This window comes from Rhinolophus ferrumequinum, chromosome 12 (genome assembly GCF_004115265.2).
Source record: "Rhinolophus ferrumequinum isolate MPI-CBG mRhiFer1 chromosome 12, mRhiFer1_v1.p, whole genome shotgun sequence".
Classification (NCBI taxonomy): Eukaryota; Metazoa; Chordata; class Mammalia; order Chiroptera; family Rhinolophidae; genus Rhinolophus; species Rhinolophus ferrumequinum.
In genome coordinates this window covers 51,162,614-51,174,521 of record NC_046295.1, presented here as the reverse complement: position 1 = coordinate 51,174,521, position 11,908 = coordinate 51,162,614, and the positions used below count along the sequence as shown (strand labels likewise).

General features: G+C 49.2%; 2 protein-coding genes across 10 annotated transcripts; both read left to right on the top strand.

Moving 5' to 3' along the window:
- The first annotated feature begins 6,194 nt into the window (after positions 1-6,194).
- On the top strand, positions 6,195-8,097 carry LOC117032101 (uncharacterized). 9 transcript variants are annotated; one of them, XM_033123300.1, is made up of 4 exons: positions 6,195-7,092; positions 7,458-7,525; positions 7,751-7,810; positions 7,935-8,097. In XM_033123300.1, the coding sequence occupies exons 2-4, from the start codon at positions 7,479-7,481 to the stop codon at positions 8,089-8,091; spliced, it is 264 nt and encodes an 87-aa protein (XP_032979191.1). In that variant the 5' UTR covers positions 6,195-7,092; positions 7,458-7,478; the 3' UTR covers positions 8,092-8,097. The 9 variants fall into 9 exon arrangements, with proteins under 9 accessions (XP_032979191.1, XP_032979187.1, XP_032979193.1 ...); XM_033123296.1 differs by having other exon boundaries at positions 7,712-7,810; XM_033123302.1 differs by having other exon boundaries at positions 6,195-7,098.
- Positions 8,098-9,657: 1,560 nt separating this feature from the next.
- Positions 9,658-11,891, top strand: CCL27 (C-C motif chemokine ligand 27). Its single transcript, XM_033123304.1, has 3 exons — positions 9,658-11,275; positions 11,420-11,552; positions 11,746-11,891. The coding sequence occupies exons 1-3, from the start codon at positions 11,206-11,208 to the stop codon at positions 11,888-11,890; spliced, it is 348 nt and encodes a 115-aa protein (XP_032979195.1). The 5' UTR covers positions 9,658-11,205; the 3' UTR covers position 11,891.
- The last annotated feature ends 17 nt before the right edge of the window (positions 11,892-11,908 follow it).

The following is an 11,908-nucleotide window of genomic DNA, read 5'->3' as shown; positions in this document are numbered from 1 at the left end:
CAAGGGCCAACACCCTCACCTACCTCCATGTCTGTACCCACACACACATACACAGGCATATAATCAATCACACAATCAATCACTTACATACATCAAGGACATAACACAGACACTTAAGCATATAATCACAATACAGATACAAGAACACACACATACATGATTACATACAGACAGACATGGGCACACAGACACACACTCACACATAGACACAATCTTTTCTCCTAGAGAGGAGTATTTGTTTAGAAGAAATAGGTTGAAAAGCTGTTAGAACAAGAGTCTCAAGGTCTGGGCGGTTCTTACTAAATGCTAGTCTTGCTAAATATTAAAATGTAGCACAGTATTTTGCAGATGTAGAACTCAACCGATAAGTGTAGCCAACTACCAAGAAGAAATCAACGTGTAATTAACCAAATAGTGTATACAAGCATATACAAAGGGATGATTCACATCCCAGGTGAGGATGTGTGGGACAGATTTCATGACATTATTCAGAACAGCACATGATTTAATTCTTATGAATTGTTTATTTCTGGAATTTTCTGTTTAATATTTTTGGACCATGGAAAATGAAACTGCAGATAAGAGGGGACTACTATATAGGTATCAGTAGTGCTCCAAATACAAATGTTCTGCCATTTATAAGCTGGGAGACCTTGGGAAAATTAACTATTCTGGGTTTTAGATTCCTCATCTGTAAAATGGGGACAATAAAATAGTAACTATTATTCAGAACTCTTTCCATGCAAATTATAATACAAAAAACCCAACTTAAAATAACTTAAGCAAAAAGTTAAATTTCTCATATCACATACGAGATATGATCAAAAAATACGGTGAATATTTAAATTAAAAATTTATTACAGCAAGACACATTGCCTTTAACCCCCACTCCCACCCCCCATCAAAATACTCCCACTCACTTTGAAAACTTATCCCATCGTTCTTGCCACTTTCTGAAGTGGTTCTGGAAGTCCTCTTTCATGAGTGTCTTTACAAGCGTTTAAGAAATGATGTGTGTAGAAAATAGCCTGAGAAATGGTCAAACAGTTTCATCCTCCACGACCATGCTCCATGTCACACATCGCTTCTGGTATGGCAATTTCTATCAAATGAAAATATTACGATGTGTCCTCACCCACCTTATTCACCAGATCGGCACCGTGCAACTTCTGGCTCATTCCCCAAAGTCTAAACGACCATGAAAGGTAAATATTTTGAATCAATTCAGGACATCGAGGCAACCTCAACAGCGCAACTAAAGACACGAAATAGGACTTCCAGAACTGCTTCAGAAAGTAGCAAGAACGATGGGATAAGTGTGCTCCAAACAAGAGGAGAGTACTTTGATGGGGATGGTTAATGGCAATGTGTCTTTTACTGTAATGATTTTTTTTAAAACATTCACCATAGTTTTTGATCACACCTCATAACTACATCCATTAAGATTTAGTCTAGGGCGGCCAGTTGGCTCGGTGGTTAGAGCGCGGTGCTCATAACTCCAAGGTCAGCGGTTCAATTCCCACATGGGCCAGTGAGCTGCACCCTCCACAACTAGATTGAAAATGACGACTTGACATGGAGCTGATGGGTCCTGGAGAAACACACTGTTCCCCAATATTCCCCAATAAAAATTAAAAAAAAAAAAAGATTTAGTCTACTTCAGCCTTGGTTGGATCTAGGGGTTCAAATGATATTATCTCCATCTCTAAAATCAATTTATAATTCTTTTGTGTGGGGGTCTCATTCTTGTTATAGATAGGTGCTTCTCTAGCAACTGGAAATATAGCTGCTGAAAGCCTCAAGTCTAAATTTTTATAGGGAGTGATCTAAAACAGAGGCCTTCTTTCTCCGAACACCAACTCTCATGAAAAGCTCCGATTAACTGTGCTTTTAACACAAACTCAGTTCTTCAACATGTTACAGAGGCCAGGGAATGGGGTACTCTGATCTGTCAACAACACTGTGAATGACAGACCCACCAAGACCACATATAGTGGGAGAGGACCTCCCTAAAGGAAGGATAAAAAGGAGTATAGAAAAGTGCATGAACGAAAACATAGCTCACGGCACTCTACTTCATAGATTTCTTATGAGACAATGAATTTAAAGCATTTAGTATGGTGCCTGACACTTAAGTATCAACAAATGGTAATTATTACCATAACTGATAAATAGATGAATGGATGCATTAATAAATGGATAATGATTAAACATACATATGAATAAATGAAGATGAAGATATAAATAAAAGAAGGAAGAATGGACTGATGGAAAGACAAAGATGGGTGAACATATGGACACATGGATGGATGGATGAATGGATGGATGAATAAGGCAGAAAAATTGGGCCCACAATTAAATTTGTCTAGGGCTGGGAGTGGGAAACAGAGTTGCACTCCACAATTAGTCTTTCAGGAGAGATCTCCTCTGGTCTGTCTCTTGGGTCTCTCATCATGTGGGAAAAGCACTTGCTCCCCTCTCTCGCCTTTAGTTTCCTTGTCTTGCTGTAAGCTGACCAGCCCTCTCCTCAGAAATCCCCTCTCCATTCCCAGGATAGGGAAAGCATAGTAGGTTCCCCTCAAGCTATTCTTCTGGACATAGGAAAATTGGTCAACAGGCTCATAGAGGGACAGTGCTGGCTGGTCAACAGGGTGAAGCCCTAAAGCCCTGAGAAGTGAGATAGGGGAGCTGGACCTGCTTCCAAAGAACTTTTCCTTTAGCTCTGCTTGTCCAAGGGAGACCTCACATGATGGATGCATAGGCACTGGAATGAGCCGAGGGAGACCTGGGGAACCTGAGAGGAGACCTTCTCCAGCCTTTTCCGGCTACTTGTGATTGTCCTCAGGGAATCCAGGGGACCAGCTGGGTCCCATCTTTCCCACTTCTCCCACCCCCAGGCATCTTAGGACCACAGAAAAAAGTTGGGGGTGAGGAGAAACCTGGGGAAAAGGGAGGCACTCCTTATTTTGACCTCTAATCCTGAACCAAGCCCTGACCCCTAGCCTTGATGGTTCAAATGCCCCTAAGGAGACAACACTGTAAACCGTCCCGTAAGTGTGACAGTACAACCCCCCACCACTCTTCCCTTGTCCAAACTGCTAATTGCTAAAATTCTCAGAGCTAAAGACAAAGAGTGGGAAATGGAGATGGAGAGGCTACTAAGGAGAGTTATGAAAAGGCAAAAAAGGTCCTTCCAGTAGGGAAAATATCTAGCAGAAAGGTATTCTGCCACCATCTCATGTACTGAAATTCAATTCAGACACTAACCACCCAGTTAGTTTCAGACTCTACGGGTTGAATAGCACAGTCCACAACATGCCTGCCCCCACTTGAGATGCCAGCCACAAGTGGGGTCCCCAGGCCACCTGAATTTCTGACCAACTGGCTACAAGTCCAGGGGGTTCCTACAAGCCCCCTCAGATTCAATAATTTACTAGAATTGTTGTCACACAACAGCCTAGAAAACTGCCTCCCCCTGCCGTCTTTCCTTAAGAAAAGTCTGTGAGACTGTGCATCGCTGGGACTGTATATTTCTATTTAGTCTCCAAAAGAGGGTTTGCGGCCAATGACGAGTAAGATTCCCCATGGGGGGACAACTCAAGGCAGGCGGAACCCAATGGAGACCCCCGATGAGCTGCCTTAGAAAGATTTGGGAAGGAGCCTTGTCTCCCCTTCCCCCTGCCTGGGAAAAGTGGCTGCTGGCTCTGACTTTTCCCTCTCACCTAATTGGGAGAAAAGTCTTGAGAGTGATAAGATTAAGCTCTCTCTGCTCAGCTCTGTGAAACAATTTCAACATGTGATATATGTCCCTTAAAAGAGTTGCAGACCTCACCTCAAGGACTTTCTGCTTCGGCTGTTTGAAGAGCAACATAATTCGTTTGGGTTGTTTCTATAACGTGATAAGTGAGTCTCACAAAGCGTGCCCAAAACACTGCTACTCCCTTGTATACTTATCAATAAAAACCTCCGGTCGGCTTTATTCTGGGCTCCAGTCTTTCAGAACTGTGAGACCCCTGGCCTGCTGAGATTTAACTGCATTAAGTCTCTGTATGTTTCTTTCTTAAAACTTAACCCAAAGCCGTTCCTTCTCGTACCCTCAATGCCCGTGTTGCGCTGGACGCGACATAGAATTACTCACAAGACTCAGGAGTGCTATGCTTACAATTCGGTTTTTTTAAAGGATAAAATCAGGAACAGCCAAATGAAGAGACACATGGGACAAAGTCTGGGAGGGTCTCAAATGCAGAGCTTCCACGTTCTCTCCCCATAGAGACACACAAGGCACATCATGTCCCTGGCACATGGATGTGTTCACCAACCAGGAAGTTCCATGAGCTTTGGTGTCCAGAGCTTTTATTGAGATTCCATTACACAGGCATCATTGAATTGTTGGCCACATGACTGACCTCAATCTCCAGCCCTACACCCCTCCCCAGAGGTTGGACCAACTCTCCAATGAGATGGTTGGTTTTTCTGGTGACCATCCCCATCCTAAATCATCTCATCTCTTAGCATAAACTCAAGGTAGGATCCAGGAGGCTCAGAAGTAACAAAGACACTCCTATTACTTGGGAAATTCCAAAGATTTAGAGTCTCCCTCTCAGAAACCAGGGACAAAGGCCAGTCAAATTCTTTATTACACAATAAAAGGGAAGAAATTTCTGTACATAAAAAATGAAAGCGTCAAGGGGCCATAAATAGGAGAGAGGTACAGCCTCACACAGGCGCGCGCACACACACACACACACACACACTCACAGGACCACCATGGACTCCCTCACCCACACCATCACTCTTCTGCTCATTCTCCCCTACCCAGCCTCTCAGTCTCACACAGGCTCCACACAAGCAGAAGGGCTCCTGCAACCCATACACTTGCTGCTTCCAAAGACTCTAACCATTTGTCCATCTCCATCTGTCCTCCATGGCCTCCTGCACAATACTGGTCCTCCCTTCAGCATACTGATTTCTTGGTCTCCCCTGGAAAGGAGAGAGGGTAAAATGGTAAGGTGTGGGGCATAGCAAGGATCTGGGAGTCTGTGAAGAAAACGGTGAAATCAGGTCAACACCCAGGTCTGAGTATGTCTGTGAACCTGAGAGTGTACATATACCGAATGGGCGTGCCCTTGTGATTGTGTCTCCCTGTGTACTGTGGGAACACCCGTGCATTTTGTGTGTTCCTATTCATTCTACACATGGGCTTGTGTGGTGTGGGTGTGCCTGTGTCCCGTGTGGACACCTGTGGGATGCAGATGTGCCTGTGCCCCAGGTGTTCCCAAACATGTCAGTGCCTGGATGGGTCTTGGGGCTCTGGCTGTCCTCTTCAGAGGCTCTGTCTCCTCTAGCCTGGGGTTCCAGAGGAAGAAGAAGACAGTGCACATGGGTGGGGGAGAGAGGAACACCAAAGCTGTGGTATTGGATTCAGTCAGGGCTGTGGGCTTCCCACTTTACAGTCCCTCAAGTCCTAACACTAACACCTACAACCCCAGCTCTGAGTGATGCCATCAATTCTGTGGTGAACCAACACCCAATTCCTGGGAATCTTTTTGGTGTCTTTTTGTTCCTATCTCCTCCTCAAGGATGGCTGCAGGGCACTGTTGTCCTGTGAGTGGGGATTGGAGAGTAACTGATCTCTTCCTCTCCCAATCACCTCCCCAGGGGCCTATGCTCACCATCTTACTTCCCTTCTCCTTGGTGAGCCCCTTCCCACAAGTAAGTCCCTAAAACAGGTTCCCAGATGTGGTCCTCAGTTTCTACCCCACACACCAGGGCCTTACAGGAAGCTAAGTTCCAGGGCTGCTCTATTCCTTCTGACCTCTGACTCCACCACGCTGAGGGTCATCAGCTCTGAGCACCCCCAGATCAGCCCTGGGCGGACTGTATAATCCAGAGACTGCAGAAGAACTATGCCAAGGCAAGCCCAGCCCTCCCTGGCCCTGCTTCCTCCCTCTGAGCCCCTGCCAAAGACCCTAGCTCATGACCTTGCCTCTCCTTCCTCCTCCAGAACAAGTGAGTGAGAGGATGAGTCTGGTGGGAACACATCTTCTCCTCCACACCCAGGCTGCAATGCTTCCAATAAAACCCAACTGGTACCTATGGATCTGTCTGTCAACTGTCTATTTGTGGCCCAGGCAGGGGAAGAGAGGGAGAAAGAGGGTGGGATGGGGACAGGGAGTAAGTATATCCATTCTCCACACTTCAGCCTGAGGGAACCTTCACTTCACTCATTTCTGATAACTCTCTCCTACAGTTCAACCATAAGGCTCCCTTCTTCCCTCCAAAGACCAACTGGGGCAGCTATTTCCAAACTCCTACACTGGGCTAATTGCTCTTACTGGGCTCTACCACAATACCCTCTCCTGTCCCTAGCCTGTCTGCCAGGTCTATTGTAATGATCTGATTTTCTCTTTTAATCCCCACATCTCCAACCCAGATGATAAACCCTCTGAAGGAAGAGACTATGTGCCTGTCTTCTTTATTGCTGTATCCCCATGCCCAGCACAGGGCCTGCACATAGCAGACACTCAATAAATATTTGTTGAATGAATGACTTCAGGAACAAAAATCACAGGAATGTAGGTCTCAGCTCAGAGAGAAACGGCTATGACCCTTTGGCCATTAAGTGACTGGGCAAAGGCCACTCAGCCAACAAATATTTCCACAGCCTGGCCTGTCTAGACTGGGTCCTCTCTTGTGGCCTATTCCTCCTCAGCTTAGGGTCACACAAGTGGAATAGGGCAGACAAGAAAGGCAATCATCAGGGCAGAAGCCAGGGAGATTTAGAGTAGGAGAGGGAATTGGGAAAAAACAGTACGGGATCGAGTCCCAAAGATCTTTTCTTCATGCCTATTACTGAGGTATCCATCTCCCAGGATGGAACTCCAAAATCTGACTTCATCCCTATAAAAGAGGGTCCAATGCCTCGCATCTTAGTAATAAACCTCAAGTTCGCCCCTTTAGTGATAGGTCCTGGCTCCACCTTCTGGTGACATTTTTGACTCCGCCTCCTCTGAAGAAATGCTCTAACTCGGCCCCTTCCGGGTAATAGGCAAGCTCCACCCCTGGTGCGCGACGAGTCCCTGTGACGTAACGGTAACGGTCTGTTTCCGGGGTGGAGCAGGGAGGGCGGGAGTTTAGGCTGCGCCGACCCCTCAGCCCCCCTCCAGGTGACCCCAGCCCCCGAAAATCCTCACCTGGGGCCCCAAATCTCCCAGCCTCATGACCGCAGTGCCTTTCGCCCAGACCCCCTAAATGCCCCAGGCCTCCAAGGTGACCGACCTCCTAATTCCTTAACGTCTACTACCTCCCAAAGTCTCTAATCCCACCCTGCCCCGATGTGGCAATTGAGGTTTCCTGGGACACCTGCCTCAGGTTACCTGAAATAGACTGGCCCTGAGAATGAAAGAGAAAAGGACCGGGGGTTGGGGAATCCTTGATCCAATCATGCCGCTCTCCAGGAGACGTTTGGAGCCCGGGACATGTCGGGATTGAGGAGATACGAGGTGGCGCTGGAGGCGGAGGAGGAGTGAGTGGAGGCGGGGTTCTGCGGAGGAGGAACCTAGCCCCTCGGGTTGGGGAAGGGCGTGAGTTCTCTGGGGGCCGGAGGAGCAGGAGGGGTGGGGCCCCTAAAGGGGCGTGGGCTGTAATGGGATCCGCCTCTAAGGGGCGGGGTGGGGCCTTGAAAAGACATCCGAGGAGTCTGTGGGGTCAGCCCCGCCCCGCCCGGCCCGGCTCCGCCCTCTCTCTGCAGGATCTACTGGGGCTGCTTCTACTTTTTCCCGTGGCTGCGCATGTGGCGGAGGGAGCGGAGGTGAGGGGCCTGCCATACCGCGGACCCTCCCCCGGCATGGACGAGGCTCAGGGTCGGAGGACGGATCGGGGGGGAATCCGGGAGTCCCCGCCCCGCCTCATGCCACTGTCGGGTCGCCCCACAGCTCGGCGCACCCCCGGGAGCAGAAGCTGGAGCCTCTGCGGGGTCTGATGAGCTGTCTGTCAAGCGGCCTGGGCCCTGTTCCTCAGCGCTCGGGTCGCGGCCTCCCACGCCGCACCCCCGCCGCCACTACCCAGCCAGCCGGTGCATTAAAGATTTAAACCGAAGCCACTGTCCTTCCCTCCTGATTCTGTCGCCGCTGTCACCATTCGGGCTGGGAGCCCCCACTCCATGCTGGCTGTGTCCTTAACTGACAAGTTAAGGCTGTGTCCCAAATAGGGTGCCCTTCCATGTCCAGCTCTCTTTTATTCCTAAGGCCCCCTCATCAGTATCAGGCCTCCGGTTATTATCAGTGACTGCCTTTCACCCTCTGCTCCCACGCCCCCACGTATCCCACGACTGTGTGTAGCCCATGACGGGAACTAGATAGTCCTGGATTGGTCTTCCCCCAATCTTACTTCCACATTGATGTGTTCTCACACCAGCTCTCTGCTACCACCTTCCTCCTAGCCAGGACTGTGCCAGCTGTCCAGAGAATCTTCTTTTCCTGGGAGTGGGTCTAAAATATTTTAAGCCCCGAGTTGTGGAAGTAAGCTATGACAGGAGAGGAAGATTGCTAGAAGCTGCCTCCCTCAGCCTGCCACAGGGGAGTGACTTGGGACTGTTGATCTTTCCTGTACTTAATATCCCAAACTCCAGCTCCTCCAGTCTGATCCCAAGTTTAAAGATACTTGACATCAGCCCACCTAGCAGTTCTTGCTCCCTCCCTAGGAGAACCCAAGCGCCACACTGTTCCCTGGCACCCCTTTCTGCCTTGTCACCCAGTTGGCCTGAGACCCATTAACTCCTAACATGCTGAGAGTCAGGGACTCCGGTGGGCCTACTTTCAGTTAGGGACTGGCCGCAGCACCAGAAGAGGCACCAGAGGATGGCTTTTACTTTAAAGAGACAGGCAGTGGGTAGGGGCAAAGCTAACATTCAGCTTGGGGCTGCCCCTGCCACAGTAGGTCGTGGCTAAAGAGAAGATTTGGCCCTATCTGTAGAGAAGCAGAAGGGGAAAGATGGATGCATACCCGGAAGAATTCATTTCTTGCCTTTTCAGGTCTCTGGACTGACTGGTCCATGAGAGACCATAAAGTGTGTGGCAGTCAGCCAGGTGAGGGAGATCTGTGACAAGATGATGGCACCTCAGGGCGACCGGTTGGCTCAGATGGTTAGAGCGCAGTGCTCAAAACACCAAGGTCACTGGTTCGATTCCCACGTGGGCCAGTGAGCTGCACCCTCCACAACTAGATTGAAAACAACAACTTGACTTGGAGCTGAGCTGTGCTCTCCACACCAGATTGAAAGCAACGACTTCACTTGGAGCTGATGGGTCCTAGAAAAACACTGTTCCCCAATATTCCCCAATTAAAAAAAAAAAGATGACGGCACCTCAATCGCTGCACCCAAGCTCTGGGGCAGAAGTCCAGACCAGGGTGGGAGAAAGATCCTAAGGCCTCTGGTACTAGAAGTTCAAGATGTCTATAGGTTGTGGCCACCCTCAAAAATGGACCTGGAGTCTTGAGCCATTTCATCACAATGTCTACATTAAGAATCCTGTCAAAAGTGGAGTAGCCTGTGCAGCCTTGGGCCTGTACCTCACCAGAAATTATCACAATTCCTGAATACCTACAAGTCAACTCCAAGGGCCTTTAAGCCTCACCCTGCACATGAGGGAGAAGCTCCAGTTGTTCAGCCTGGGAAGGGGACTGGTCCCTACTCTTGGAGCTGATGGTCCCTTCTGATTGTTACAGCAGCCCTGCAGCAGAATGAGATACCCAGGGAAGGTGTGAGGCCCTTTCCCAAAAGAAGGCCTGCCCCATAGAAGGTAGCTGGCACAGAGCAAAAGGCTGCAGAAGGCACCCCTGCAACAACCAGATAAGGGCTGAATTATTGGTTTATGGCTCAGTTTATGTTTCAAATACGGAGCAGGACTTGAGGGTTGAAATCCCCAGACCAAGAGTGGGAAATTCTCAAGGTGCCAGAGGCACCAAACTTAACAGCTAGCCCCTGTCCTAGGCAATTCCTAGCTTCCTGAAAAAGGACCAGAGGAGGAGGAGGTGTTTTGTTGGGGGCTGAGGGGAAAAGGGGAGTGAGGGCTGGATATGGATTAGGAGAGAAGGGACAGAAGGAGATGGGAGGTTGGTGCTTTAGCAAGAAGATGGGATGCGGAGGGTGGAGAGGTTATTGAAAGCGGTATTACTGGACCTGGGTGGGGAAGAGGGATGTTTCTCCAGGCCCACAGTGGAGAGAGGCTGGAATTTGAATAGAACAAAAGAGGCAATTGATCTCTTGAGTCTGAAGTCTCAATAAGCCAGGAACTGAGTCTGGAAACCCCAAGCCCCTTTTGGCAAGAGGCTGGCGTTTCTGGGACAGGACTAGACAAAAACAGGAAGATTTATTGGGTCTTTTACCTGTTCAATAGCAGCAATCTGGCACCAAAGACATTTCACCTTCCCTCATCTGCCCTCCTTATCCACCCACTCCCTGTCTCATCTTCCTAGGGAAAGCAGCCCCCACCTCAGCATCCCCAAGGCATTCCCAAGAACACCAAACAGGGCCTTTACCAGCTTCTCTGAATATGACTGGCCCCAGCCAAGAAGCCTCCTCAGCCAGAAGGGCCTGCTTTAGGGATCCACTCCCATCAATTCCTCCTGATAAAATAAGCAGGCTAGGGCAGGAAACGGGGAGGGGGAAATGAAGGCAAGTTAGTGCTGGCTTGCCCTCTGCTCCCATAGGACCAACTACTCCATCATAATTTTGTGTGTTAGTGTGATTGTGTGATGGGATGATTGTGAAAACACAACTGTGTGGGAGTGGGACTTTGAGTATAACTGGGGCTGTATAATTCTGTCAATGGCTGTCTGACCATGTGAGGGTGATCGAGTGACTGAGGTATAACTGAATGTGTAACTATGGGTAGGTGAGTGTGAATGTCCATCATTGGATGCCTCTGAGGATCCTGGGCTTCCCTTGCTCAGTTACTGGACCATCAGTCCTCAGTCATGCACCACCCCTCTCCTCAGCTTCTCTGCCCAGCACTTATGAGCCTATGGGAAATGGCACTCCTAGAAAAAGAGGGGGTCTATGGCACGGGTCTGGGGCAGGAGTGTCACAGAATAAGCCATACATCTTTACCTGCCTCTGACTCACCTGGTGCCCCAGGTAAAAAGTACCCAAATAAAAGGTAAGGGAGAAGGAGGAAAGAGAAGAAAGTATCCAGGCTGAGCAGCATGAAGGGGCCCTCACCCACCATCAGCCTCCTGCTGCTACTGTTGCTTCTGAGCCCAGACCCTGGAGCAGGTGAGTACTTGGGGGTCTAGAAGGCTAGGGATCTGGGTAAATGGGGTGAAGGGAAAAGGGGCCCAAGAAATCCAACTTCCAGCTGTCTGACGGAAGGGTTTTGGGTCAGGAGCCCTCTGAACACATGGCCCCACTGTCCCCTAGCAGTGCTACTGCCACCCAGCACTACCTGCTGTACTCAGCTCTACCGACAGCTGCTTTCAAACAAGCTACTGAGGAAAGTCATCCAGGTGGAACTGCAGGAGGCTGATGGGGACTGTCACCTACAGGCTTTTGTGTGAGTTCTGACCCTACCCTTGATACTGACCCCTGACTCTGTCCTCAGTTCCAACGCCTGATGCTGATCCCAACCCTGGCCCCAACTGCTAATTCTGATGTCACCCCAGGTTGTCATCTGGACTTTGCCCTAACCCCTGGACCCTAATTAACCTCATCCCCAAACTATGATTTTGGCTTTGGACCTTTCCTAGGCTTCACCTGTCTCAACGCGTCTGTATCCACGCCAAGAACCTCAGCCTGGCTTGGTGGTTTGAGCGCCAAGGGAGAAGACTCCAGGGGACTTTGCCCAACCTGAATTTTGGGCTGATAGAGAAAATGGGCCAGGGACCCCAGTAGCCAAAACAATAAAACAGT